Here is a 25,661-nt window from a genome sequence, read left to right as displayed (position 1 = left end):
GGCTCACACAGACTTCTGGTGGGATGAATGAGTTCAAACTTGTGTAGGGTTTTTTTTGTGGCCACTCCAGCCCCCAGTTTGGGAAGTGGTAAGCACAGCATAGAATGGAGGAGGTGACTACTAGCAGGTCACTTGTGGGTTAGGGTCTCTTTTGATCTCCTTGTCTCAGTGTTCAGTGGTTCCCTATGCCCAAAGCAGGTGAGGAATATCTGTGCTGACGTAGCAGGATCTGTCAGAGACAGACCAGGGAGGGCTCACCCGGGGAGCTGTACCAGTGGCTGGCTGTGATTTACCTTTACAGCCAGCGTAGCTGCGGCAGGAGGAGCAGCTTCGCATGTGCAGCCCTGGTTCTTAAACACCACTATCTTTGGTTTAGGGTGCTTATGATTGCTTATTAACTAAGGTATTGTTAAACACTCCTTGTCCTGACAGATCCTAAATCTGAGGGTATGGCTACGTGAAAAAGTGAGGAGGGTGAGGGTGTAGATGTAGGGCAGGGCAGCGGTTCGCCCAGATGCTCCCCCAGCCTCGCACGGAAGGGAGGTCGCCCGAGGGGTGACAAAGGCAGGGGCAGTTTCAGCAGAGGAGCTGACAGGCTGCAAATCTCCCTCTCGTTTTTTGTGCAGCTCTACTTTGAAGTAGGAGTGGTGCTTGAGCAGCGATGAGCCCGGCGTGGCAGGTGTACTCCTCTTGTGTGCACCTGGCTTCACGTCGGGCAACAAAAATCCTGGCCATATGATTCTCGTTAGGTGGCTGGGACTCCCATTTGCAGAGTTTGCACTGGCTATGGACATGGCCCTCTGAAGAATACAATGTATTTAAAAAAAAAATAAAAAAAAATAAAATGTGTATACTGAGAGCTGTTTCAAATTCATGTCAATTTTCAGCAGCCTGTAGTCAATTGGACCAAAAATACAAATAGATTCCTCTAAATACTGAAGAGCATAGTCCTTTCATTTGATGCCAAACTGAAAGTGGGATTTTTACAATATGCAGAGCAGCTGCATTTTTATTTTAAGTATCAATGTATTTTTTATGTTTTTTTCTTTATATCCTTAATACAATACTTTATATCACTGACATTTACAGAGAAACAATTGAACTTTTGTTTTCACAACTCTGGGTGTCTGTGTTCTCCATTCAGCATTTTCTTTCTGAGCTGTAGTGTAACTGTTCAGAAATGTTTTTCCTTTGTTTCACTGATATAATTTAGAATGCTAGACATTTTACCATTTATTGTAACAGATTTGCTGAAATTAGGCTGTATCTTTAATAATAAGCACTGTATAAATGTTAATTAGTTAATATACAATAGTACAATAATGAATTGTTGGATGAAATTGTTGAATCGGAAAATAGAAGTAGAAAATACCTTTTAGATTACGCAGCACAAGTCGCTCCTTGCAATATACTTTTTTAGTGCTTTTTGTATTTTTGATCAAATGTGGGCACTGCTGCTTTGTCTGAGCTTTGTGTCTCTGACTGTTACAAGGTTTCTCCTTGCTCTCCGACGTAACGTTTCCTGTGCTTAATTTCATTCCAGCAGTCATTACTGCATATACATCTGCATCTCAGGCAGTGGGTAATTGCCCTCTGGTGTCTGTACGTATGCTTGTGAAGGTTTTTGTGTTTCTTCTGCACCCCAATCACCTCGCCAGGCTATATTGTACATATTCAATCTTCGGAAATCCTTCCTCATCAAATCAGTATCTCCAGTCCTTATTAATTTTATGTTGCACTTCTCTGAACTCTTTCCAATGCGTTGATTTCTTTCTGGAAATGCAGCGATTCGAACTGAGTGCAGGAAACAACAAATCCTGCCTGATCAGATCATTGTACAGGGTTACTCCCATCGCCTTCTCTGATACAATTGATTACACTGTTTTCTCTAAGAATCCCTCACCTGAAGACAACATATTTAAAAAAAGTTTGCTGTTCAAGTAGTATTTAATCACCACTAATTATATGTCTCCTCTCATTTATTAGTGGGCCTACTTTCTCCCAAGTGTTGGTTTCATATGAAATATTTGTAGGTCTTAAACCCTTGTTATTAAAGTTAGGAATCCCATATTTTGTGTTTTCTCTACCTCTTTTTTTTTTTTTTTTTTTTTCCCCTGAAAGCATTATGTTTTCATAATGCGTACGGCTTCTGATTTTCCTTTGGGAACATACAGAAGCCTGAATCACTGTGGCTTTATTATTCACTGTTTCTCCTTGTAAAGTAATCGCATCTGTTTCACGTGGCCTTGTAGTTTCAATACTTGTGTCCCCCCTGTTGAAGCTGTCTCAAGCATTAATACAGTTTATAATCCTCCCGCTAGTTTTGCCTTTATCTTGGCTTTAGAGTTTGACTACTTTGAAGTACTTCACCTTAACCATGCTAACCAAAATCAGTCTCAGTTATTTAAAATGGAAATACTGCTCATACGTTGTTCCCAAAGTGCTTTATGGGAGTCCTCCTTTGGATTGAGATGTAGGTGCATGCCTGAAATGATTTGCCTAACATCACCAAGTTTAGTATAAAAATTAGCAGCCTTGAATCACATTACTCTATACACCCAGCCACATTATCTTGTTTACACAATATAACACCACACATTAAAGGAAAATCTTTCACCTTTGAATATGATCCAAGAAATTGTTGGGTGTCCATATGTCACCTGAATCCAAACTGATTTGGGGGAGGGGAGGTTTTTTCCCTCTGGAAAAAATGTTAATTATAAAGAAGTTTTATTTGGTGCTTGTTCTACTGTAAATCCTGTGATGATGTAAAACCGTTGCTTGACATATTAATTTATCCTGAAAAGTTCATGGTTTAATTGTGCATGGTTGGCTTGCTCTGTAGGTTGGAATAGTGGGAAGAACTGGAGCTGGGAAAAGCTCTCTGATAGCAGCTCTCTTTCGCTTGGCGGAACCTGAAGGGAAGATTTGGATTGATAAGTACTTGACATCAGAACTAGGACTCCATGCTTTGCGGAAGAAAATCTCAATTATACCTCAGGTAAGAGAGTGACTTGGTCTGCTATAAACATTTTCGTAGAATGCTGTAGTACTTAAAATGCTTTGCCAGGGTATGTTCCTCCTGCACCCCTATATGTGCAGTAGACATAGAAATTTCATCAAGGAGTTATTCTTAGAATCATAGAATGGTTAGAATTCAAAGGGACCTTAAAGATCATGGAGTTCCAACCCCGCTGCCATGGGCAGGGACACCTCCCACTAGACCAGGTTGCTCAAAGCCCCATCCAGCCTGGCCTTGAACACTTCCAGGGATGGGGCATCCACAGCTTCTCTGGGCAACCTGTTCCAGTGCCTCACCACCCTCACACTAAAAGAATTTCTTCCTGGTACCTAATCTAAGTCTCCCCTCTTTCAGTTTAAAACCATTACCCCTTATCCTATCTTACTTCAATAAGGTCTTGATAATTTTAAGATAAACAGACTCAGCTTTGGGGGCTGGAGCATTTTCTTTCTAGTTTTGTCCACTCTCTATTCCTCTGGAATACTTGTGAATGGGTGTTAGCAGGATGCCGTCCTCCTGTGGCCTGGGAAAGAGCAGAGAAAATCTGACAGGAATATACCAAGCTCCAGCAGTCCTCTGAAGTCACTTGATCCTTCAGCAGCAATTCCTGCCTGATGCATTACCTGAAGCTTCCTTAGTAATGGACTTTGAAACACCCACCTCTCCAGTCACCCATGTACAAATTGTCTGAGGGTAGATCTAGAAAGAGCAAACCTGCCAACCAGAAGTGAGCAACTAGTTGTTAGGAAAGGTTGAATAGGAGGAGAGCAGAGAAATGGACAAAAGAGTGGGTCATTATGATCCATAAACAAAAACTTAGCTGTAGAAGCTGAATGCAGGAAAGGCTGCAATGCAGGAAAAAACCTAAGACGGTGTTGGGAATAGCCTCATCTCTGGTGCTGGAGCAGAAGAAGGGATGTTCCAAAAAGTTCAGTAGGTCACAGGTCTTCTATTCTATGGTCTTACCTTCAAATAAAACATTGAATCAGAGAAGGGTCGTGTATGACCTCAAAACTCCCTGAAGGCAGAGCCTGTGCAGGTTACCGTGTCACAGCATTTGAGCTCTGATCTCTTCTATGATCTCCTCACTGGAGAGGGAGGGAGAGGGAAAAGCTCACATGCTGCAAATGCAAAGTCATGTTTTTGGCAACTAATTTGTCTGGGATGTCCTAGCAGGTAGATAGGACAGTAGGCTAGAAACCAGAGGAATTTGTTTGCCATGTTTAGCATTAATTCTTAGATCTGTATTTTATTATAGAAGCTGTATTTAGAGTCCTTACACCATCTTTATATCTGAATGTTTCCTAACCTGGTGGCAGGATGGCATTCAGAGTGTATTACTTTCTTTAAATTGAGAATCTGATAAAAATGATAATGAACAGTGGTTCTAAGCCTCTCTTGATTACTTGCCTTTTTTTTTTTTTTCCCTTTCCTAAGAATGGGAGTCAGAGAAAAGAAGCAGATATGTTATTATCAAAAGATAAACAAACCAACCAAACAAAAAAAGAGGTAATTCCCAGCAATTGGATTGTTGCCTAATGCAGAATGTCATTACTTTCTACATACTGAAGGCTTTGTTATTGCACAGCAGAGGTACTCACTGGATCTAGTCATTTTTTTGTACGTAAAGAAGACTTTGTGGATTTAAGTTTTAATTTTTTTGGGGGGTTGTGAAACATTCTTTTCTACTGGAAGTAGGTGATCATCAGTTCATTCAAGGTATACAGCCTTTTCAAAGCCTTGCCCATAGCTATTGTGGGTGATTTCTACTTTGGAAGAATTCAACCCAGTTGAATAAAATAGAGTATTGAGACAGGAAAACTGCTGGTCAAATACAGCTTCTACATGTTGAGTGATGCAGATGCTCAAAGTCCACTGCATTTAATTATAGATGTGGGGTTTTTTTCATGTTGTTCTATTGACGTGGTTGTAAAACTATCCAGTTCAGTTCTGTGACCTTTATCAAGTTTGTACAATGGGGTTTTCATCATAGTCACAAAGGGTTTTAAGTGTCCAAAGGCTAGCAGGTAGCATTTCTTTTCTACATCAGGGAAAATGTATTTCCACTGAAAATATGCAAAACTATGAAGTGGTGGGTGGTAGTAAGAAGAAGAGGAGGGCTTGGAATAGGGTTTATGCTGTAGTAAACTGAGTGATAGGTATTGTCTTGTACTGGCTTAATACTGGTGTCAATAATAGAAATAGTGATGTAACATCAGGTAGTTATTTTGCAGCAAATATCTTCATAATTGTGTGGGAAGCTAAGCAACCAGAGGGAGAGATGCTTATTAAAATTATAACATAAATCATGCTAAAGAGAACCATTCCTAGAGAGTGAATGAGGCAAGACTGAAGTTTTCTTGTATGTAAGTTTAAATACCTACCTGGAGAAATAAAAATGTGCTTAGGCTTCTAATTGCTTGCTTGGATGGAGCTGTGTGAAGGTTGTGTTTGTAAATCTTTTCTATGCAAATGTTGTCTGCCTCCCTGACTGCAAGCATTTTTACAACAATTATTTACAGGTTTGTCTTATTACTTTCCTCTCATAAACCAGACTATTTTAAATAATAATCTGTGTCAGAAATTATAATTAAAAAATATCCTTATCTTCTGTTGCAGTACATGTCTGTTGTTAAGACTTTTATAATAGTTATGAATGCTTTATCAATTCAGCCTCTTATTTTGCCAGCCTATAAAAATAGATTGAAAAGGAAAATAAATGCAACAATACCCTCAAAACACACCAAATTGTGTGTTAAAATATGTATTGTATAAACAAATTGCTTTCTAGATGTTTTTGAAGAAAAATGTTCTTTAAATTAAATCCTTTTGTTCATTCAACAGGTTTTTAGTGGCATGTGTTGCCTAATGCAACAGATACTTTCGTATAATTGGCATGTTATGTCAAGAGATGCGTATATTCTTTTGCGTTGCTTGTGGCATGTTCTGTCTTTGTTAATCCTTTTATACCCCTCAGAGTGGTTTAGAAATGAGGACACAATAAAAGGGTTAAGGTCTAAATTCTGTGCTGATTTGCTGCAGCCCTTTGGAGCTGGGCATCACTAGGGTTAGATGGGCCATAAGTCACGACAGAGGTTAATCTCAGCATAAGCTGAAGTTACTCAATATAAGTTTAGACTTTATTTCCTAGGGAAGAAAAAAGAAAACGTTTTGTGTAAGATTTCTCCAATTTAAAGAGAACTGACAACATGATGCATGGTCTCCATTTATGATTAGCGCTGTTACAGCTTTTAACTTACTGTTATTGTCTTTGTATGAAATTAAGAGGAGTTTAGCTCTCACGTTGTGTCAGTGCACGACTTTCAGATCTGGCAACTGACATTAGTGAGTACTGATCTTAAGGAGTTCTGGACCAAAAGTCATCTTCCTATTTCTCAAACACTGCACTTTCCAGTGTGAATTGATGTCTGCCAGTTTGGTTAATGATCTGTTATTGGTCTGAACGGGAACTGAAGTGGAACAAATCCCGCTTCGACCACAAGTAAACCCACATTGATACCTGAATGGGAGAAGGTATTGATTTTACTCTCTGGTATATTTTGAGTTAGAGCTCTGCCCAGCAGTGCTCCAGTTCTAGGTAAATTTACTTTGATGCTGCAACAATATAGATTAACTTCTATGTGCAGTAGATTTAAACGTTGTGTTGAAATGGTGAAAGGTGTTTGTCTTAGGTTCTGGTGGTAAAATTGAAGGGCTTTTATGGTATGAAATTACCAAAAAAAACCACCCCACAACCAAATAGAAAAGCAAAACCAGAAAGGTATTGTGAGTTCTTTGATTCCTGTCTGGTTTGTATAGTTCAAAAACAAATTCTCAGAACTGCCCAAATGTAATTGAGGAGTGTGAGCTCATTGACAGTGGTAGTTGCTGATTTTCATGAACAATGCCAGGAGGATAGCAATGATTTCATGTAAGTATATATATGTGCGTGTATATATAAAGCTGGTGGCATCAAAACAGTGGCATGTAAATGCCCATTTGAGTACCCACATAACTATGTAGAGCAATTTGCAAACAGACCTGCCCTGTTTGGTAAATTATCTTCATACAGACTGGCGGAACACTTGCCTCCCCCCCCTCCCTCCCTCTTTAAGTGTGCTATTGTGAAATGCTTTCATTTCATAAAAGATGGCTTATTGTAGGGTATTTCTATACTGTTGTTGGTATAGGTTAGATCTGATTGTTATTAAATTACCTACTGTGATATAAAACCTGTGTTAATAATGGAATGCTAATTTTACTGGGTTTTAGGAGCCTGTTTTGTTCACTGGAACTATGAGGAAAAACTTAGATCCTTTCAATGAATACACTGATGAGGAGCTGTGGAATGCCTTGGAAGAGGTGACTTATTAAATCTAATAATGTGCATCTGATATTTACAAGCCAAATAACACTGGAGTGCTTGTGTGCGTTAGGTTTTAGATGTTTTCATCAAGTGTGATAAGGGCGTAGCTGTTGATGGAAGAGGTAGACCGTTGTGTACGCATTTTGTGTATGTGTGAATTTGTGCATGTGTGTGTAGACATGTATGTTGTTATATAAGTCTTTTATGAAAAAATTATCCTTTGGGATGATGCTTTGGTTACATTTTGATTCATATCTTAGTTTTAATGAACATTAATAGATTCTTAACAATGTGCTTTAATGTTTGTAGAATTCTAATAGCTGACACACTGTGTAATCCAACTTGGCAACTACTCATTTTGTGTCAGAATATAAAAGGTAAACCTTGCATACTTATTGTTGTGTCATCAGACACACAATAGCTGATTTAAAAGGGAGTTGCTCATCCTACAATATGTTGACATGTCAACAGGTGCAACTGAAGGAGGCTGTGGAAGATCTACCTAATAAAATGGAGACGCAGCTGGCAGAATCTGGGTCTAATTTTAGTGTTGGTCAGAGACAGCTGGTGTGTCTTGCCAGAGCGGTTCTAAAAAAAAATCGGATCCTTATCATCGATGAAGCAACAGCAAATGTAGACCCAAGGTAAAAACAAGATCTATCATGTTAAGATGAGCTGTTTTTTTTTTTTCTTTTAATATGATCATTTGTACTGTAGAGATTAACTTAAATACTTCATAATTTTTGTAATATATATTGCTATTTTATTTTTTCCATGGTAGCATCAGACTTGTCTATTCAAAATAGGGTGATTGAGCTTTGGATACAAGGCGGATGATATTTACTTTGTGCTCAAAATATCCCTAACTTCTGTACATTCCACAGAGTAGGAAAATTAATATTCAAAGTTTATTTGTCCTGCAGCCATAGACAAGAAGACAAGAACCTCCTTGGAAATGCAGATCAGTAACATCAGAATAGCCATGAAACAAGTTAAGTTCTGTTGATTTCAGGAAGAAATGGCTCTTGGAAAATACATTAATGTCATCCATCTGTCCATTGTCCCCACCCCCACACAAAAAAATCCCTCGAAATCCCTCAAAACTAGAAAGGTAAAAAATGGCTATATGCAAAACTTCTGGTACTTCTGGTTGTGAGATGCTGTCCTTTCTGACTGCTCAGATGTTGGTGTAATAAGTTACAGAAAAAGTTAGGGTGGGGGAGGAAGGAGTAGAAGGTAAGCTATCCTAAACACCGTGGGATTTGCAGATTTGGAGATGTTTAAAGCTACGGGAGGGACTCATTTATCATTCATTATTTTGTCTTGTATAACTCAGGCCGGCAGAACTTTCCTGAATTCATTCTTGTTTGAACTAGAGTGTACTTCTAGAAGAACATCCAACCTCAATAGAACAAAAAAAAAAATCAATGACAACCCTTGTTAAATTGTTCCAATACTAAGTACCCCCACTGTTAATTTTTGAAACATTTGAAACACTGGTGGAAATATTTTGAAAACAATACTGCAAACGTACTGCATCAATTAGTCTGAGCTGAATATATAGTTCCAACAAACTATGGCTTGAGGGAGAACTCAAAGTCCAAAGAGGACAATAACACAGCAAGGCCCTCAAACAGATGCATTAAGGATTTTGTATGTCATCTGGGCGTGACTCATTTTTATAACATCTTCTTGGGGGAGAAGTGGTGCCACTAGGGTAGCTTTGCAGTTCAGCTGACAGTGTATTTCTAAAACCTTTAGAAAAGTGCATTCTCTTCCCAGAGGTTCTCTCTTTTTTTTTTTCTTTTTTTTTTTTCTCTTTCTTTTTTGACTATTAGTTTATTTTCGGCTGAGCACTGATAGATTAACTGTGATTAATCATAGCTGTGGAAATTTAATACCATCTTACTCATCCTCCCTATTTTGGCATCTCACATGTGTGTGTTCTCAACTTACACTATCCATTTAATTGATCTTGATGAATGTGTGCTGCAATATATATTATAATAAGGTAAATGTTTGTTTGTATCAACTCTAGGCATAACAATACAAATAATAACTTGGAACTTCTCCTTTGAATTCAGTTTGCATTACAGTCATTATTGCCTTTTCCTTAATGTGTTGCTATAACTAGAGCCGAGTGTTTTTCAGCTGTGCAATCTGATAGGACGCTCATCAGGAAATGCTGGTGTGGGTTGCTTAACTGAGCAGGTAGGGAGGCATTTTTGGCATGTAAGGAAAACCTCCTCCTCCCCCTCTCCTGATGCACAGCCCCCATACCTGGCACCCTTGTCTCTAGCCTGGCGGCAAGCACACATCGTATCAAGCACCTGGGATAGGAAACCGTGGGGAGCTGCCGCCGGCTCTGGAGATATTAATTCTTTTTTTTTTTGTTGTTTTTCTGGCTCTTGATCTCCTTGCCTCAACCGCTGCTGCAACTGTGTCCCTTCTCCAGTTCAACCTGGAAGCAAATGTGAGGAGGCAGGGTTTGAGGGTGGAAGGAAGAGGAGGGTGAGGTGACATTGAGGCAGTGGGATGTGGCAGCAGGGTGGGAAAGTGTACCTTTGGCATGGCTGAGGGACTCTCCACCATGTTTCTCCAGCTCAGCTATACCGTTCTCTGGTGCTGAGTGAAGCTGGCTGCCCAGAGAGGTTGTGGAGTTGCCTCCTCTGGAGTATCTGGAGATACTCAAAACCTGCCTGGATGTGTTCCTGTCCAACCCAGTCTAGGCGAACCTGCTTCGGCAGGGTGGTTTGACTAGATGATTTCTGAAGGTCCCTTCCAACCCCTCCTTCCTACGTTCCCCTATGTACCTTTATTATTTCCCTTGCTCCTCACAGCTACCAGCTGCTCTGCCTGCTGCAAGGGGTGTCAGCGCTGTCGTGAGGGAGAGGAGGAGCTTGCGGTAAAGGAGGTGGCCCTAAGTCAAACTACTTGTATGTTTTATGTGATGACTGACAGATGTTTAATTTCATCTTGTCTTCTTGCTCCTGAAGCTGGCATTCTTACCCTGAGGAATAGAACTACTTCATAGCAGTTGAGTCATTCTGGGAAGTTTTATGAAATCTGGAGTGGAAGAGCTGAGAAGCCTTCTGTAGTCACTTTGGTGATCATGGAATCATAGAATGGTTAGAGCTGGAAGGGACCTTAAAGATCATCTAGTTCCAACCCCCCTGCCATGGACAGGGACACCTCCCACTAGAGCAGGTTGCTCAAAGTCTCATCCAGCCTGGCCTTGAACACTTCCAGGGATGGGGCATCCACAGCTTCTCTGGGTAACCTGTTCCAGTGTCTCACCACCCTCGCAGTAAAGAATTTCTTCCTAATATCTAATCTAAATCTCCCCTCTTGCAGTTTAAAACCATTACCCCTTGTCCTGTCACTACACTTCCTGACAAAGAGTCCCTCTCCGGCTCTCCTGTAGGCTCCCTTCAGATATTGGTAGGCTGCAATGAGGTTTCTCCAGACCCTTCTCCTCTCCAGGCTGAACAACCCCATATATTGAATATATTGAAATAAAATCTAATCTACTAACTGAGACTTGTTTAAAATATTGAGTAAGTTCAACTTACTAAGCTCTCTGCCTGCTGACTACAGTATTACACGTTATCCCATATTTTTACTGCTTATGGAGGAGAAAACTTCATGGGACCAGCCCACTGCCACATTTTTACATTGGCTGTGCATTGAGTCTGGTTAAAACAGCCGTTGCTCATAGTTAGTTCATTAGCCAGCTTAACCTTGTAAGGTTTAACCTTTCATTACATCTAACTGCTATCTGTAACTGTTTCTCTTTTGAAGAAATTATCCAAAGCCTTTCAGGAATTGTGTAGTGTGAGATACGCTTCCAGAACAATCCCAGGAGGACATTAGACTGAAGATAATGACTTATCCAGTGTTCCTTTCAGCAGCTTTGTTGCTTCTCATTCAGGTCCTATTTATTCTTATTCTTTAGATAGTGTTCTTTTTACACAGTCAACTAATTCAGGTTACACCAGATCTTGGGTTGCTGTGAAACTTGTTGTTAGATCCTCAGCCCACAGTGCCAGTGGGACAGCTATACCACCATTTTGTGCTTTCTTATTGTACTGTTCCTTGTGATGGGGAGTATTGTGGTTCCCATTTTCATATTATCAGATTAGGGTTGAGGTTTTGTCATCCAGCAGCCCTAGTTTGGTATTCAGGTTGCATCTTTGGTTTCTAATATGCCTGTAAAAAGGTGGGGTTTGATCCACTGAGGTGGGTGATGGAATCACTTGGCACTTGCCTGGCCACTTTCTCAGTATGGGTAGGCACCACAAAGGCTCCATTTATGCCTTGAAAAAAAGGACAGAAATGCTGCTTCCTTTGGCACTTTTCTAGAGGGTAAACAGCTCTAATTGGCATGTGATACAGTTTCTGCACTCTGTCAGCATGTAATTCTATACACAGGTCATTTTCTTAGTCTGTTAGATTTTCTTGCCTTTCCTACCTTCTTCCCAAAATTCTCCTGGAGGTTACTGATGGTGCTTCCTCCAGACTCCCCAAAAAGTATATTCTAAGATCTATCATGAACCTTAGAGAGGATCTAGTTGAGTCCCTATCAGTGGGCATGTCTGCATGAGATTTCATACTGTGACATTTGAAGACGGAGCTATTAGGTCTGTTTCTGATTACTTTGTAGTCTCATTTTAGAGCATTTGTCACACCCATCATATGGCCAGCAGTTTCTTATTATGGATAAGCTTATATACAGGAAATACCTGTTTATGATAATAGTTTGATAGTATCTATCTAAGAGTAAGAAATGGTTTCTATTGTAAATGTAGGAAGAGGTGGTGCTACAAGGAATGCGCTTAATAAAGGAAGATACAATAAATGAATGCAGAGAACAGGGATATTCAAGGGTGAGGCATTATCCTCAGGTAACAGGAAGAATAGCCTGAGAGTTGCAAATCATTTTGAGCCCTTTAAAAAGTTGTTTTCAAAATTCCTGAGCAAGCTACCGATCTCTGTGTTCCTTAGTAGCTCTGCAGGAAACCTTGAGCTTGACTGTTAGGAAAGAAAAAGGCTTTCTTCACACTGTTCTAGTGAAACCTTTTTATTGTTATTCAGTGTCGGCTATCTCTTGGTGATTGCAAGAGAACACATCCAGCTGTCTATATAAGCCTCTTCCATACTAAGTGTTTAAATGTATGGCCCTGGTTTTTAATTTCAAAAGTAAGAGTAGTCAAGTCATTGTTGCGTTGCTGAGAAGACAGCAAAAGAGATCGGTGTGTTAACATTGGGCTGAAAATGCTGGTATTGCTGTGATGTGAGACACGCATGTGCTAGTGGGGCATTAAGAATTAAGAGCTTCCTTTTTTTTAAGACAACTGTTAACACACATGGCTAAAGAACCTGTCTCTGTCATGACTTCTCGTCCCGTCTCTTTCCCTGGTTGCATACTGGCCTTGGTTCACAAGGAGGAGTTGAGGGATGCCTGCTCCCCACCGTGTTCTTTAGCTTCTTTTAGGAAGTAGGAGCAGATGGACTGAGCCATCTCAGACTAAGACTCAGAACCTGGTTCTCTTAAGCTCATGACAGAGCCTAAATGTTTCTGTCCCCAGATGAAGATGACAGTCAGCGTGTGTGGGAATTCTTACTTAACTATCTGTCTTCCTTCTCTGTGATGATTCCTCCTGTCATCAGCAGGGATCTGTCTCTTCCTTTGTCGTGCTGATTGCTTAAACTTAGTTTGTAACAGAAGTTATGCTCAGTCCTTCAGAGCGTGAGCCTGTTCTGTTCTTCTGTGGAAACTTAACAGTTACTCCATTCCTCTTGGAATGGACATGGAATGGAATGGAATGGAACATCCTGTTCTTCCAAAGTTGTTTTTGTCCACTTCTTATTGTCAGTGCCTTCTGACATGGTGGCATCAGAACAAATATTTTTGCTTAATTTATGAAGTGATACCAAGTATTTATTGTGTGCAGACAGATTCAATGTAGGGTACTACTTCTATCTAAAAAATAATAATTTGTCAGAGGAAGACATGTGTTGCACGAATCTTTATTGTATTTTATTTGATTTTCACGTTCCTTTTAACAATTTCAAGAATTAGGTCTTTGCAAGAAACTGGTTGAAGCTAACATGGCTGCCTGAATGTAACATTTTATCCAGATATCTCCTTTGTCTTGTTTTAACCCTATGTACAGCATGTGTTATTCTCCAGTCGTTATGTAAAAGTGCAATTTCCTGTTTTAATAGAAATCCTGGAAATGAGACCCACGCCTTCAAGTCCCTGACTTCTAGGATGGAGCTTTCTTGATCCAGCTAACCCCAGTGTATTATGAGTTTTTTGTGTCTTCCTTCTACGTGGATGAGAATTTTAGTTTCTGTACCTGCATTCCCTCCCTGCCTTCCCTGTTGTCACCCCTCATCAGGTTTCTGAAGGCTGATGGGCAATACGTGGTGTGGCTGATGTGGCCTGGCTCTGCGCCCAGGTTGGGAGCCAAGGCTTCCTGTGCCATGTGGACTGTCAGGTGCCTCTAGAGGGCATTCATCACCTGATGGGCTCTCTAATTCAGGTGTTCCATGCACCTTTCAGCCATGCCTTTCCCCTTTTGTTGACTAGAGAGGGGACTATATAGATTTCCACATTTATGCCTGACTGGTGTGCTGTGAGTTAGGTGGTGTCACTTGAATAATCTCCAGTTTTATGAATATTGCACCTCCATTGCCTAAATGCTTGTTTATACAGCTAAAAAACGCTTTAGTGTCTTCTGTGTCTTTTGGTATAATTTTATTTCCTTTTCAGGATTCTCAGATTTATTTGTGACAGATGCTGCTCTAACCCTGTACTTCAGTGTCTGTGCTTTAACTTACTTTTCATTCTTTACAAGTCATAGAATCATAGAATGGTTTGGGTTGGAAGGGACATTTAAGATCATCGAGTTCCAACCCTCCTGCCATGGGCAGGGACACCTCCCACTAGACCAGGTTGCTCAAAGCCCCATCCAGCCTGGCCTTGAACACCTCCAGGGATGGGGCATCCACAACTTCCCTGGGCAACCTGTTCCAGTGTCTCACCACCCTCACAGTAAAGAATTTCTTTCTAGTATCTAATCTAAATCTCCCCTCTATAGAATCAAGTCTATGTTTCCTGATATCCTTTCTTAGGTGGTTAATTCATACAGTAGGTTGAGGCTCTTAACTTGAAAGCTTTTACCCCTTTCCCTGGGTTGTGTGTTCCAGGTAACAGAACAGATTTATGGTTTTCCTTTTTCTGTATTCAAGTTCTTGAGCTACTCCAGTCCTAGTTCAGTTTACCAACCCCCTCCTTTATTTAATGCTCTTTTGCAGTGGAAATCAAGAACCTTAGTTATAGGCTGTCTTGGGTTCATTCTTCCATTGATTTGCAATAAAAGGGATATTTACTGTCACCAACTTTTCTCCACTGCTTGCACAAACTAAAACTTAAAACAACACGGACCTTCTTTGGTGTAGACATCTCTAGGAATATTCGATTCTACAGAATGTTTCTTTTTCTGTAATCAAAGCCTCGGAAATTAGTCTCCTGAAATGAAACCTGTTGCTCTCCTTCCAAGAAGGAAACTCTTTGCTCCTCAAGTGTTAGAGGACAGATTTTGGATTTTCATGATATGCCTCCAAGTCATCTGATACAGCAAGAGAAAGAAGCACTGTACTGACTTCATAAGCACATTTCCTTCTATGCAGTCATGTTTGATGAAATCATAAAACTTGCCCGCCGTTCAGTTATCCATGCAAACATCTTATTTTTGTCTGCGTCGCTCTTGCTGTGTTCCAGAACAGATGAGTTCATTCAAAAGACGATCCGGGAAAAGTTTGCTCACTGCACAGTGCTGACCATTGCACACCGCCTGAACACCATTATTGACAGTGACAGGATTATGGTAAGACAGTTAACTGCTTAATTTATTATTATTATTATTATTTTATTTTTCCTGAAGAATAATGTTACCGACTCTTTCTTCTTAATTTTGATCCAAAAGTGGGAAGAGGTTTAAGTCGTACTTTAGGCTTATCCTAGTTACTGTGATTGACAACTGTGGAAGTAATGACCTGAAAAGACTTCTTTATGTTGTCTGGCCCTGTGGTTTCCAACCGGCGAGGCACAAACTCATTGCAGGTGAGGAGCAGCAGCAGACCTGAGCAAATACACTCTGCCAGCACGAGGAGCCCCGTAGACACACCCAAGAGGCTCTGGACAGAGTCAGCTGGATTTGGTCGGGCTTATTAATTCAGTCTCGGTGGGCTGAGGGAGGCAGATGACAATAGTTAGTGGTGTGGGATGCGTGAGGAGGAAGTGGTGGAGGTTCTGGGGCAAGAGACATGGAGGTAAGGAGGCAGCAGCTGCCCCGGGGCAAGGGTGGTGGTGGGAGGAGTGGAACGAGACTGGTGAGGTAATGAACGTGGCCAGCTTTCTAAAGCAAGGTTCAGGCAGAAAAGGTGAAGCACCACCAATCTTGCAGCCTTTGCAGTCTTTGTTTCCGACAGAGCACTGATAGACCTTGCCACTGTGGAATACCCCCTCTGCCATCTTGTCTGCCCCATGGTGCGTTGCACACGCATAGAAATTAGGAGATACTTGCTGATTATTTTCATAAAGACAATGGTCTTCTCTGGGCTCTCAGGAAATCGGGCTGGTTTGTGTCCTTGAAATGATGTGCAGCCTGCAGTTTTGCAATTTTCTGCAGTAGGAACAGGAGCCCATTGCAAACATTTTCTTCACAGCCAGTTAGTGAAGTAACTGACGTAGGTGGGCAAACCGTGTTCATGAGGGGAACTCAAATTTATCTGGGCTTCCAGCAGAAATTACCCTTCATGTCTCAGTGGTAACCTTAAAAAAAATACATTCTCCAGCTTTTGTTTTATGAAAATGAAGCATGTTAATTCTTTCCGTGTTTTTTTACTGGATACTCAAAACGTTTTAAAATCTGTGATTGGGTTGCAATGCTTGCCTGAAGTACACAAAACGAAACAATTGGATCTACTGAGGTGAGTGGTGTTCTGAGGAGCAGAATAGAGTAGATTGTGAACTGATTATAGTTTACTTACAAAGAGAGAAACCAGCAGAACTGCCATAAGTAGTCATATAATTGCAAGCATTTAACGTATAATAAATAAATATTTTCTTCACTGGTGAATACCTCCCCACAGGTCTAATGGATATGTTGGTGTTTTCTATAACTAAAGTGAACAAAAGACTTGTGAGGAAACAACTGTGACCTAATTAATAGCTGTGTGTGTTTGTTAGCTGTCCAAAAGGATTTCTGTGGGTTTTGGTTCATTAGCTGCCATTAACTTGTTATGCACAGAATGCTCTTTCCATGAAGATGTTTTCTTAGTTTTACCTTTTGTATCATGCAGTTGTAATGAAAACTAAATGCTTTATTTGCTTTTTTACCAACAAATCATTGAAAGAAAGCATAGAAATCGCCTTCACCCCAAACTGCCTAGTATTATTACCAACTATATAGCTACTCTATCACATTTTTAGAGTCTGTACGTTATTCTTAACCTTGCGTTGTTTCAGTTTAGCCACTATTAAGATTTCTAGTTGACTAAAAGTCCATTTATGTTCATACATTGTCTAATGCAGTCTTATTTGAATGCCTTTGCCCTCTTTAGAGTATTAAGGAACAGATTTGCAAGAAGGTGCGCCTTTGAGTCCACATCTTTAGAGTATTAAGGAACAGATTTGCAAGGTGTGCCTTTGAGTCCACTGTCATTAGTAACTCTTAAATATTTTTCATCTTTTTACATTATTCTATTTTGATCTTTATAATAATTTCTGTAATTTTGGGGGGAGAGGGGAGAGTGCAAAGCATAGGACAGAAAAAAGGAGGAAACTGACGTGACCCCTTAGCAAACCAGTTTTCTTGACATCCTTGTTCAGTTATTGATTCTGTTTCTGGACAAATCAGAAATATGAATGCATATTTAGAATGATCAGAGTTATAGCAGGTGTGCTTTTGTTATGCTTTTAATTACTTGGTTTACTCAGGCATGTAACTACTAGTGGGAATATAGCAGAATTTTTGAAGAATAAGAAAAATCTGTGTTAAAAATGCAAGGAAAAAGGATATCCCTCCAGAAGACCAACAGTTAATGAATGCCATTAACAATAAAAAGAGCATTCATGGAAAATTAATCGTTTACTTAAATATCACAAAAATTGAGAAGACTCAGGTAAAGAAAGCTTTCAGAGTATTTTAAAAATTGATTAGTCAATGTGTTTTAGTAATTCACAAATTTAACTTGATGCGGATTCTTTTTGAAGAGTAAATATGCACAAACTGAAGTGCGTTGTTCTTCAATTACCTGGTATTATCATCATAGAATCATAGAGTTGTCCAGGCCAGAAGGGACCTCCAAAGGTCATCTAGTCCTACCTCCCCGCAGTCAGCAGGGACACCCCCAACTAGACCAGGTTGCCCAGGGCCTCGTCGAGCCTCACCTTGAATATCTCCAGGGATGGGGCCTCAACCACCTCCTTGGGCAGCCTGTTCTAGTGCTCCACCACCCTCACAGTAAAGAAAAAAAAAAAGCCCTGGTTTTGTTTCTCTTCTAACTGAGACCTCTACATGCAATAATACCTTCATTTATAAGCCATCCCAAATCTCTGTTGTTTGCTATCATGGTAAGTTTGTTAGAAAATGAGGGAAGAAGAACAAAGATCGAACCTGGCAGTTGAAATATTAACGATTGTCTTTTGACAGATAATGAGTAAAGTTATTTTTCAAACACCGAAGAAGAACAAAGATCGAACCTGGCAGTTGGAATATTAATGATTGTCTTTTGACAGATAATGACTAAATTATTTTTCAAACACATTTTGAGCAAACTTATTCAACTCTCTTAACTCAATCACAAAAGTCCAAGCCCATTCCTGAACAAGTATACATGACCTGACCATGAACTAGAGTTTCCCTCCCTTCCTGTTGAATCAGATTGAAAGGAACATCAGGAGGTCTCTAGTCTAACCTCCTGCTCAAAGCAGGGTCACCGCTAATTTCAGATCAGGTTGCTCAGGTCTTTTTCCAATTGGGCCTTGAAAACCTTGAAAGACAGAGATTCCACAGTCTCTTTGGGCAGCCTGCCCCAATGCATAATTATCTGCCATGAAATCTTTTTTTTTCCTTATATCCAGTTGAAGCCCCCTTTTGATTTATGGCAATTGTTTCTTGTTTTCCCACTGTCCATTTTGCTTAAGAGCCTGCTTCTATCTTCTCAGTAACTTCCTTGTAGGTATAGGAAGATTGCTGTTAAGTCACCTGTCCTCTAGGTTGAACAAGCCCTCCTCCATCAGCCTCTCATAGGTCAAGTGTTCCATTCCGCTGCCCACCCTGGTGACTTTTACTTCAAACTTGCTTCAATTTACCCTCAGCTGGTACTGAGAGGTCAAAACTGGTTACCGTATTCCAGATCTGTTCTGATGAGCCCTGAAGAAGCAATTCCCTTGATCTGCACTCCTGTTGATACCCATGGCACACTGCTTAACTCCTGTTTAACCTACTGAACACCAGGACCCCACCTCCTTTTCAGCACAGATGGTGCCCAGGCTCCCCAACTGGTGCTGGTGCAGGGGTTCAGTCCATTCCAGATTCAGGACTTTGAATCTATCATTGTTGAGTGTCATGAAGTCCATGCTGACCTATTCCTTCAGCCTTTCTAAATCTCAATGGCTTTGATTGTCAACCCTGTCTTGAGCATATTGACTGCAATCTCCAGTTTGGCGTTGTCCACATGCTTTTGATTTGATTGATTAATTCAATTTAATTGCTGGTTAAAGCAGATCTTTCCAAAAAGAAAATGTTCGCCTTTTAGGGTTAATAAAAACATTTAAAAAAAAAAAAACTAGAACAGAAAATAATTTTGAGAAAGTCATGAGAAAATGTCAAGTTGGATGAGTATGGAAATAGGAACTGAACATGAACTGTTGCATGTCTGCTCACACCCATCGTAATAACCGGTTCTATTTTAGAAGAGAAGAAAAGCCTACTGGAAGAGGAAAAAAAGGAAGAACAGAATACATTTTATACAACTGTAGACAAATCTGGCCTCAGGAGTTGTTTTAATTCTCGTTTGTTCCATTCCCAAAACCATACCTCTGGTTTCATAATCCAGGTCACGCCTTAAGAGTATTTCCATTATATCTATCTTAGTGATAAATACATTTTATCAGAACTTCAAACACTTAAAATCATTGAGGGAAGAGCTGTATTGTGTAATGTGATACTCTCTAACCCAATCACCTCAATGAGTAATACTACATTGCACTTGCATAGGACCTTTCATCTGGAAATTGTAACGCTCTTTACAAACATTAATTAATTAAACTTCAAACACCTGGGTGAGATAGGGAAGTATCCACACAATCTTTGGAACCAAAGTTGGAAAGACTTGTTAAGTCAGGCCATCAAATAATACTACCATAAAATTATAATCCAGCGGTTTTCAATTCAAACTCTTTTTTTTTTTTTTCCCTCCCTTCCCTCTGTGTGTGCTGCTCCAGAGTCTCGTAGGACACTTTCTCATTCCTTTTTCTTCATGAGTTTGAGAGCCCAAGTAGTAACTCCTCCCGTTAGGTGCTGGCAGTACCCGGTTTAGCGCAGGCAGCCGCCCTCCTGCAGCCTGAGCAGGGTGGGAGGATGGAGAAATGTGCTCCAGTTGCCTCTTCTGCGATGGCAAATCCTGGCAGAAGCTCAGCTCAGGCTTGCTCCACTGGCCCCTCGTTCCACGTAGCCTCCCCACCACCACGACAGCTGCTTCCCTGTCCTGTCCTCACCTTAAAGGGCGAGGGCCTTTTGCCTAAGTTGCATCTGCAGCTCACCAAACCCAGCCAGGAGCAGCCTGGGGCATCCAACAGGCACCACTCCCAAGGCTTCCAGTGGGATCTCATACAATCCCTATCATCCGCTCCTTCCCCTCCTCTCTGCTTCCTTCTCCAGGTCGAGAATACTTTTTAGAAGCTGTATTTTTACGGAGGGGAACCGGCATACGGAAATTGAGGCTCACCCAGGGGACGCAGTGGGTCGGTATCAAATTAAGTATATACATCTGGCATGAGCCTGCTGCGATTGTTTGCTCTATGTGCTGTGCCGTGGTCTCTGTAGGAAAGCCACAGAGTAGTCAAAACTTGTGCGTTTTCCAATGACAAGGATGTTTCTCCACAGAGACTTTTCATATCAGCGCAACGCTTCTTTGAAATGGAAACTCTTTATGCAAGCAGAACTTGATCTAGTAATTAAAAACTGTCATTCAAATAGGAAGTTTTTGATGAAGAGAATCATGGGAAGAGATTTGATTTATTTATGGGAAAACCTGTTGTGGTTACATTCTGAAGTGACTAATATTCAGAGTAACAATACTATGTACTTCACAGCCAGAGTTGGATTGGTTTTTTGGTCAATAGAAAATGACTTCCCACGTCTTTCCGGTAAGCCTCCCTTGTTCACTTGTTCCCATTTTTCTGGTGTTACATTGCCGTGGTGGAACTTCTGAGCCTCGTAAATCAGGCACCCTGTTTCGTGCGCTGTAGATATCTAACCTCAGCAGAGCAATCAGTCCACCAAGAGTAGGTGTAAACATTTTGAAAGCGAAGGGGAAACTCTGGAGGGAGATCCAGGCAGTTTGCATAGTGAAAGGGGAGTCACTTACAGCTAGATGGAAAAAGCTATGCAGTACACAAGATCTGAGCACTTCTCTCTCTCTGGAGTTCTGGTATCTGACCCAGTGTTGCACATTAGCATCTTTCATCTGTCCAGTTGGAGAACAGGTGCCAAGAGACACCTAAGCAAACAGGATAGTGATGGCAGTGCTGCCCTTCTTTAGCACTGGGATGACAGCATTCTTCCAGGAGGTGCAGAAATCTGTGCTTTACATTGTCCTCCATCTGAGGAGGTCTGGACGCAGTGCTCTCCATTCCCAAGAAGATCCTGTACCCACCAGCATACACAGGGCAGTCAGGTTAAGGCCAGTCTCCACCCTTCCCCTTGAAGCACTGTGCTGCCAGAAGTGCAAGAGTCATGGAACTAGAAGGAGAATAAGCATGAGGGGAGTCTGAATCTGCAGCTCAAGAGCAGAGCAGGTGGGAGAAGGAGGTGGGGAGCCCCAGCTGCCCTACCTTTACCTGGGCTTTCACTGCAGTGGCCCAGCTTCAGATGGAGACCTGGAGAACGTAGGAAGGTAGTGGTGGTACACTTCAGTTAGTAATACTGAGTTAAAGTCATAAATGCTGTGGTCTATTGCCTCTTTTGGTGGCTTTTTTTAGCTACTTATTTAAATATCACTGCTGGAAAACGAATGTGTTTTACAGTAAATCTTAGACATTCTGTTTAGGGAGGATTATTTTAAGTCACAAGATACAGAAATATTCAGTCCTAGTTGTAGAACAGTTTTTTGTGAAAACTCTGCGAGTTGCCATTCGTGTTGACACTCTCATCTTAAGTAGGTACGTGTAGGACTGTTTCTTTGGTGGAGAGCTACCTGCTGTCAGGTACAGGCCCTCAAGTGCACAAGATGTCTAGAGACAGGTCAATTGGCAAGACCATAAATTTTCCTGGAGGCTGGGATGGTAAAACACGAAATTGTGAAAAGTAGAAATAATTAGGGCTGCATTCAGAGCTGTTGTTTAGTCCTTTAAAATTCTAACATGGGAGAACTGCAAGTGTATAAAATGGATATTATTTTTTTATTCAGTAACACAGAGCTGAAACGGGGTTTGACCATATATTAGCCCAGTATCTGGAGTGTGCTGAAATGTTGGATATTATACTTGTGCTATTGCAGTCTATTCTGTTAAAGGAATATAAAGGGAGCTTAATGGATTATAGTAGCTTGAATGAAAGCCAAATTTTTGAAACTAGTAATCAGGTCTCCAAAGATACTTAGGCACCTAATTCTTCATAGAAACATTAAAGTACCTTGTGGATCTGAATCCAGTAATCCACACTAGAATTGCTACATTCGTATTTGTCCACCTGCTGTCATTATTCAAAAGGAACAAACACTAATAAAACTCCTTTTTGACTGAGCCTTTGTCTTGAAAATATGGACTAGGGAATATTAGAACTTAATTATTATTTTTTTTTATTCAACTAAGAAAAATCCCAGCTGTGCTGTGGGGCCAAAGTCTGTTGGATAAAGAAATGTGAAAATAAAAATAAGGATAATAGGGCACCTGCATGGAACAGAAGATAGAAGTTAATGGTGATAGGTGAGATGCCTGGCAGAGGGCAGGTGAGAGAATACTTGGTCTCACCATACCTGAGTATCAGTATCAGTTTGTACACAGCTAAAACATTGCTTGTGTCACATGTGTTCTGTAAGGTGACTGGTAAATTGTCTGGATGCCCATGTTCTCAGGATCCAAACAATCAAATGTGAAGACTCAGGAAAGATCTCAACACTTAACTATAAGGGCCGATGAAATATTTCAGGGAGACTCTTTAGAGTATTTCAGCAGTTCCACCAGATGTTGGTTGTGATTAATGCCTTGGCATTAATGGATACTTGGCTCTTGGCTGTGTTGGAGTCCATCTGGCCAACTGATGGAGAGCAAAGGGCCTGGGAACCATTACGTTTCTCCTTCCATTTGGTAACTCAAGACTTCCAGAGTCTCTGGAAGAGGTGAGCATTTAGCAAGTGATTTTTTTTGAAATGGTCAGTTTTGTTTTGACTCTGAACAAAGGCAATATCCACTGTTCCTAGGTCTGCTGAAACTGGGTTGATGTTCAGCAAACCACAAGGGAAAACCAGATCCTTCTATGTTATTTGTTGGAATTTAGTAATTGAGTTGAACTAATATCAACAGTGAACATACCTCCTTCATAGCTGAGTTGTGTATGCATCTTTACCATTAAAAGGATATATTATATTGATGTTTTGGCTGAGTTTTGCATAAAATACTGAGCTATGTGACATGGTCATGTGTCAAAGTGTTATCAGTTAAAATAAGGTGTCTGTGACAGTTGTAAATATCACAGCTGACCCAGCTGTCTCTAAAATGAGTCAAGACCCTAATGAGTTTGAAAAGATTTGAAGATTGTTGATTGCCTTCGCCAGTTTTAAGCCACGCTTCTCCAAAACGTTGGCATCTTTGAGTTCTTAAAAGCTGCTCCCAATTTCAAGAGGGCTGCCCAACAAGATTCTTCTTTTGCCTAAATAAAACAACTAATTATTGAGGCGGTACTTCGGCTGGGAGCATTCAAATGGAAGAGCTGGATTTGAATTACTGCAGGAGGTGAAGCCAGTCTCTCATTCTGGCAGGCATTTGTGTGTGAACGTGTTTCTATCAGTGTAAGAACAGGACAATCCGATCGTGTTTCATGAAAGACAATGGTATGGAATCCAGACCACGCTAGAAATACTGACACATCCTTAGAGAATGATTTTTGCTCTCAGAAATACTGTATTACTGTTTAAAAGCAAATTAGCACAGGACACGCTGGTGGCTGATGCTTTGAACAGAGAGTTTCTGATAAGGTAAAACTGTGCACGGCAGCTGAGCCACAAGTTCATTGTCATCAGAAAGTGATAAAACCAAGAGACGTGCCCAGTCATCTGCAACAATATTCCTTAACCTCTCGAAACGTACAGTATCCTTGTAGCTTATCTAACTTCCTAAGGCCCTCAAAAGCCTTATTAAAGAGTGGGATTTCTTAAGCTGAAGTATATCTTCTATCACTGCAGGGCCACATTTGAGCCATTCTGCAACCCTGATTGAGAAATGTGGCTTTGGCAGTGGTGGAAACAGTCATTACTGATTGACCAAGGGACAGTTTTGTCAGCATGTAGAGCTCTTGCTAAGAAGTGGCATGAGATCCCTTCATACCCTCTCAGGGAAAGGCTGAACTTGCACTGGTAGATCAGATGTTTTGAGGTGAGGAAACTGAACAATACAAGAAACATCTCCAGTGACTGGTTAACAGGCTTCTTTCCACCAACAACATACAGAAGGATTTAATATCCAATGATTATCAGTAGAATAAGACTCATTACTACATACATAATTGATATTTTTTTCCCACAACATTCCAACTAGTTACAGCGGAAAGCCATCAGATGGAGAAAAGGAGAAGGTAGATTTTTGAGCCTCTGCAAGAAAAGTAAAGAGAACTCATATGTGAATCAATTTACCAGCCAGTGTTGCATGCTCCATTTTCCCTAAATTATAGCTGAAGAATAATTTCAGTTTAAATAAATCCACTATTTCTGGTTAGAGAACAAGGTGTCTGAAATTGCCTTTTCTGTGAAGTGGGGAAGGCAGGCAGGAGGTACATGTCAAATCCCAGTGACCAGTGGCAGATTTGGCATTGTTACAGCAAAGATCTGCTGAGGAGTAATATTTGGGAAGTCTGAAAATAATCATTCAGATTATAAGAAGGTAAACGCCCAAGGGTGCTCTGCTTTGTTTGTACACATCATGTGTGAAATGTACATTATTTGACACCAAATTTGTCTGGAGTTACTGGTAATTTGTATGGGAGCCCTGAAGGAGCTTGAGGTATGCTTAGATTAAACCTGAAGACTAAAAAATAACCAAAATGATTAAAAAAAAGACAACCAAACAAAGCTCGACCACCAAAAATTTAAAAAAAAAAAGAAAACAACCCAAAAAACAACACGAAAAAACCCCAAAGAAACACCTCTTAAAAAGAAAAAAAAAAAAAAAAAAAGAGAAACACCTTTAAAATGATTCCTGAGTTGTATTTGCACTCTTCTCAATGTTCTTCGATGTTCACAAACCTGTTTAGATATGTTGATAACTTATAAATGATTCTTCAGAGAAGTATGTACATGTTTCTGATCTGTTTTAACAAACCGTGACGAGACGGAAGAGGCAGAACATGCATCTGAACTTAATGCCAACTGGAGCACAGGCTGTTGACTCTTTCCCACAAAGCTATGTATTGTCTTGGGTAAATATATTTCTTATAATATGATATAACCAGAAGCATCTCCTGAATATGCTCCTCTTCCCAGGACTTTATTGAAGATCATCTTGATGTATGCTCTCTGAGGAAAACATTGTTCAAAGTTGTACTCCTAGCAGAGTTTTGAACTTTAATAATAATTTTGTTGTTTGGTGATGTCTTCTCCAAGTCTAAATTAAATCAGATGTATTCCCTAGGAGATAATTTGCTTGAATTATTTTCCTTTTGAATAGGAAATAAAAACATTTATGATCAACTCTTAAATGTCCCATTTTCCCTCTGGCTTTATGGTGAAGATGAACGTGAATAGGAATACTAGTCATTCCTCAAT

At 40.4% G+C, this 25,661-nt stretch overlaps 1 protein-coding gene across 1 annotated transcript in view; it reads left to right on the top strand.

Moving 5' to 3' along the window:
* Window positions 1-25,661, top strand: part of ABCC4 (ATP binding cassette subfamily C member 4) — a 151,388-nt gene that overhangs the window by 114,040 nt on the left and 11,687 nt on the right. The window contains exons 26-29 of the mRNA XM_014955633.1: window positions 2,846-3,001; window positions 7,295-7,384; window positions 7,860-8,032; window positions 15,178-15,283. Of these exons, the coding sequence (XP_014811119.1) occupies window positions 2,846-3,001; window positions 7,295-7,384; window positions 7,860-8,032; window positions 15,178-15,283 (525 nt within the window). The remainder of the gene's footprint in view (window positions 1-2,845; window positions 3,002-7,294; window positions 7,385-7,859; window positions 8,033-15,177; window positions 15,284-25,661) is intronic.

The sequence above is a fragment of the Calidris pugnax genome, unplaced genomic scaffold, assembly GCF_001431845.1.
Source record: "Calidris pugnax isolate Ruff unplaced genomic scaffold, ASM143184v1 scaffold274, whole genome shotgun sequence".
Classification (NCBI taxonomy): Eukaryota; Metazoa; Chordata; class Aves; order Charadriiformes; family Scolopacidae; genus Calidris; species Calidris pugnax.
The sequence above is the reverse complement of the archived record's forward strand: the minus strand, read 5'-3'. Positions and strand labels throughout refer to the sequence as shown.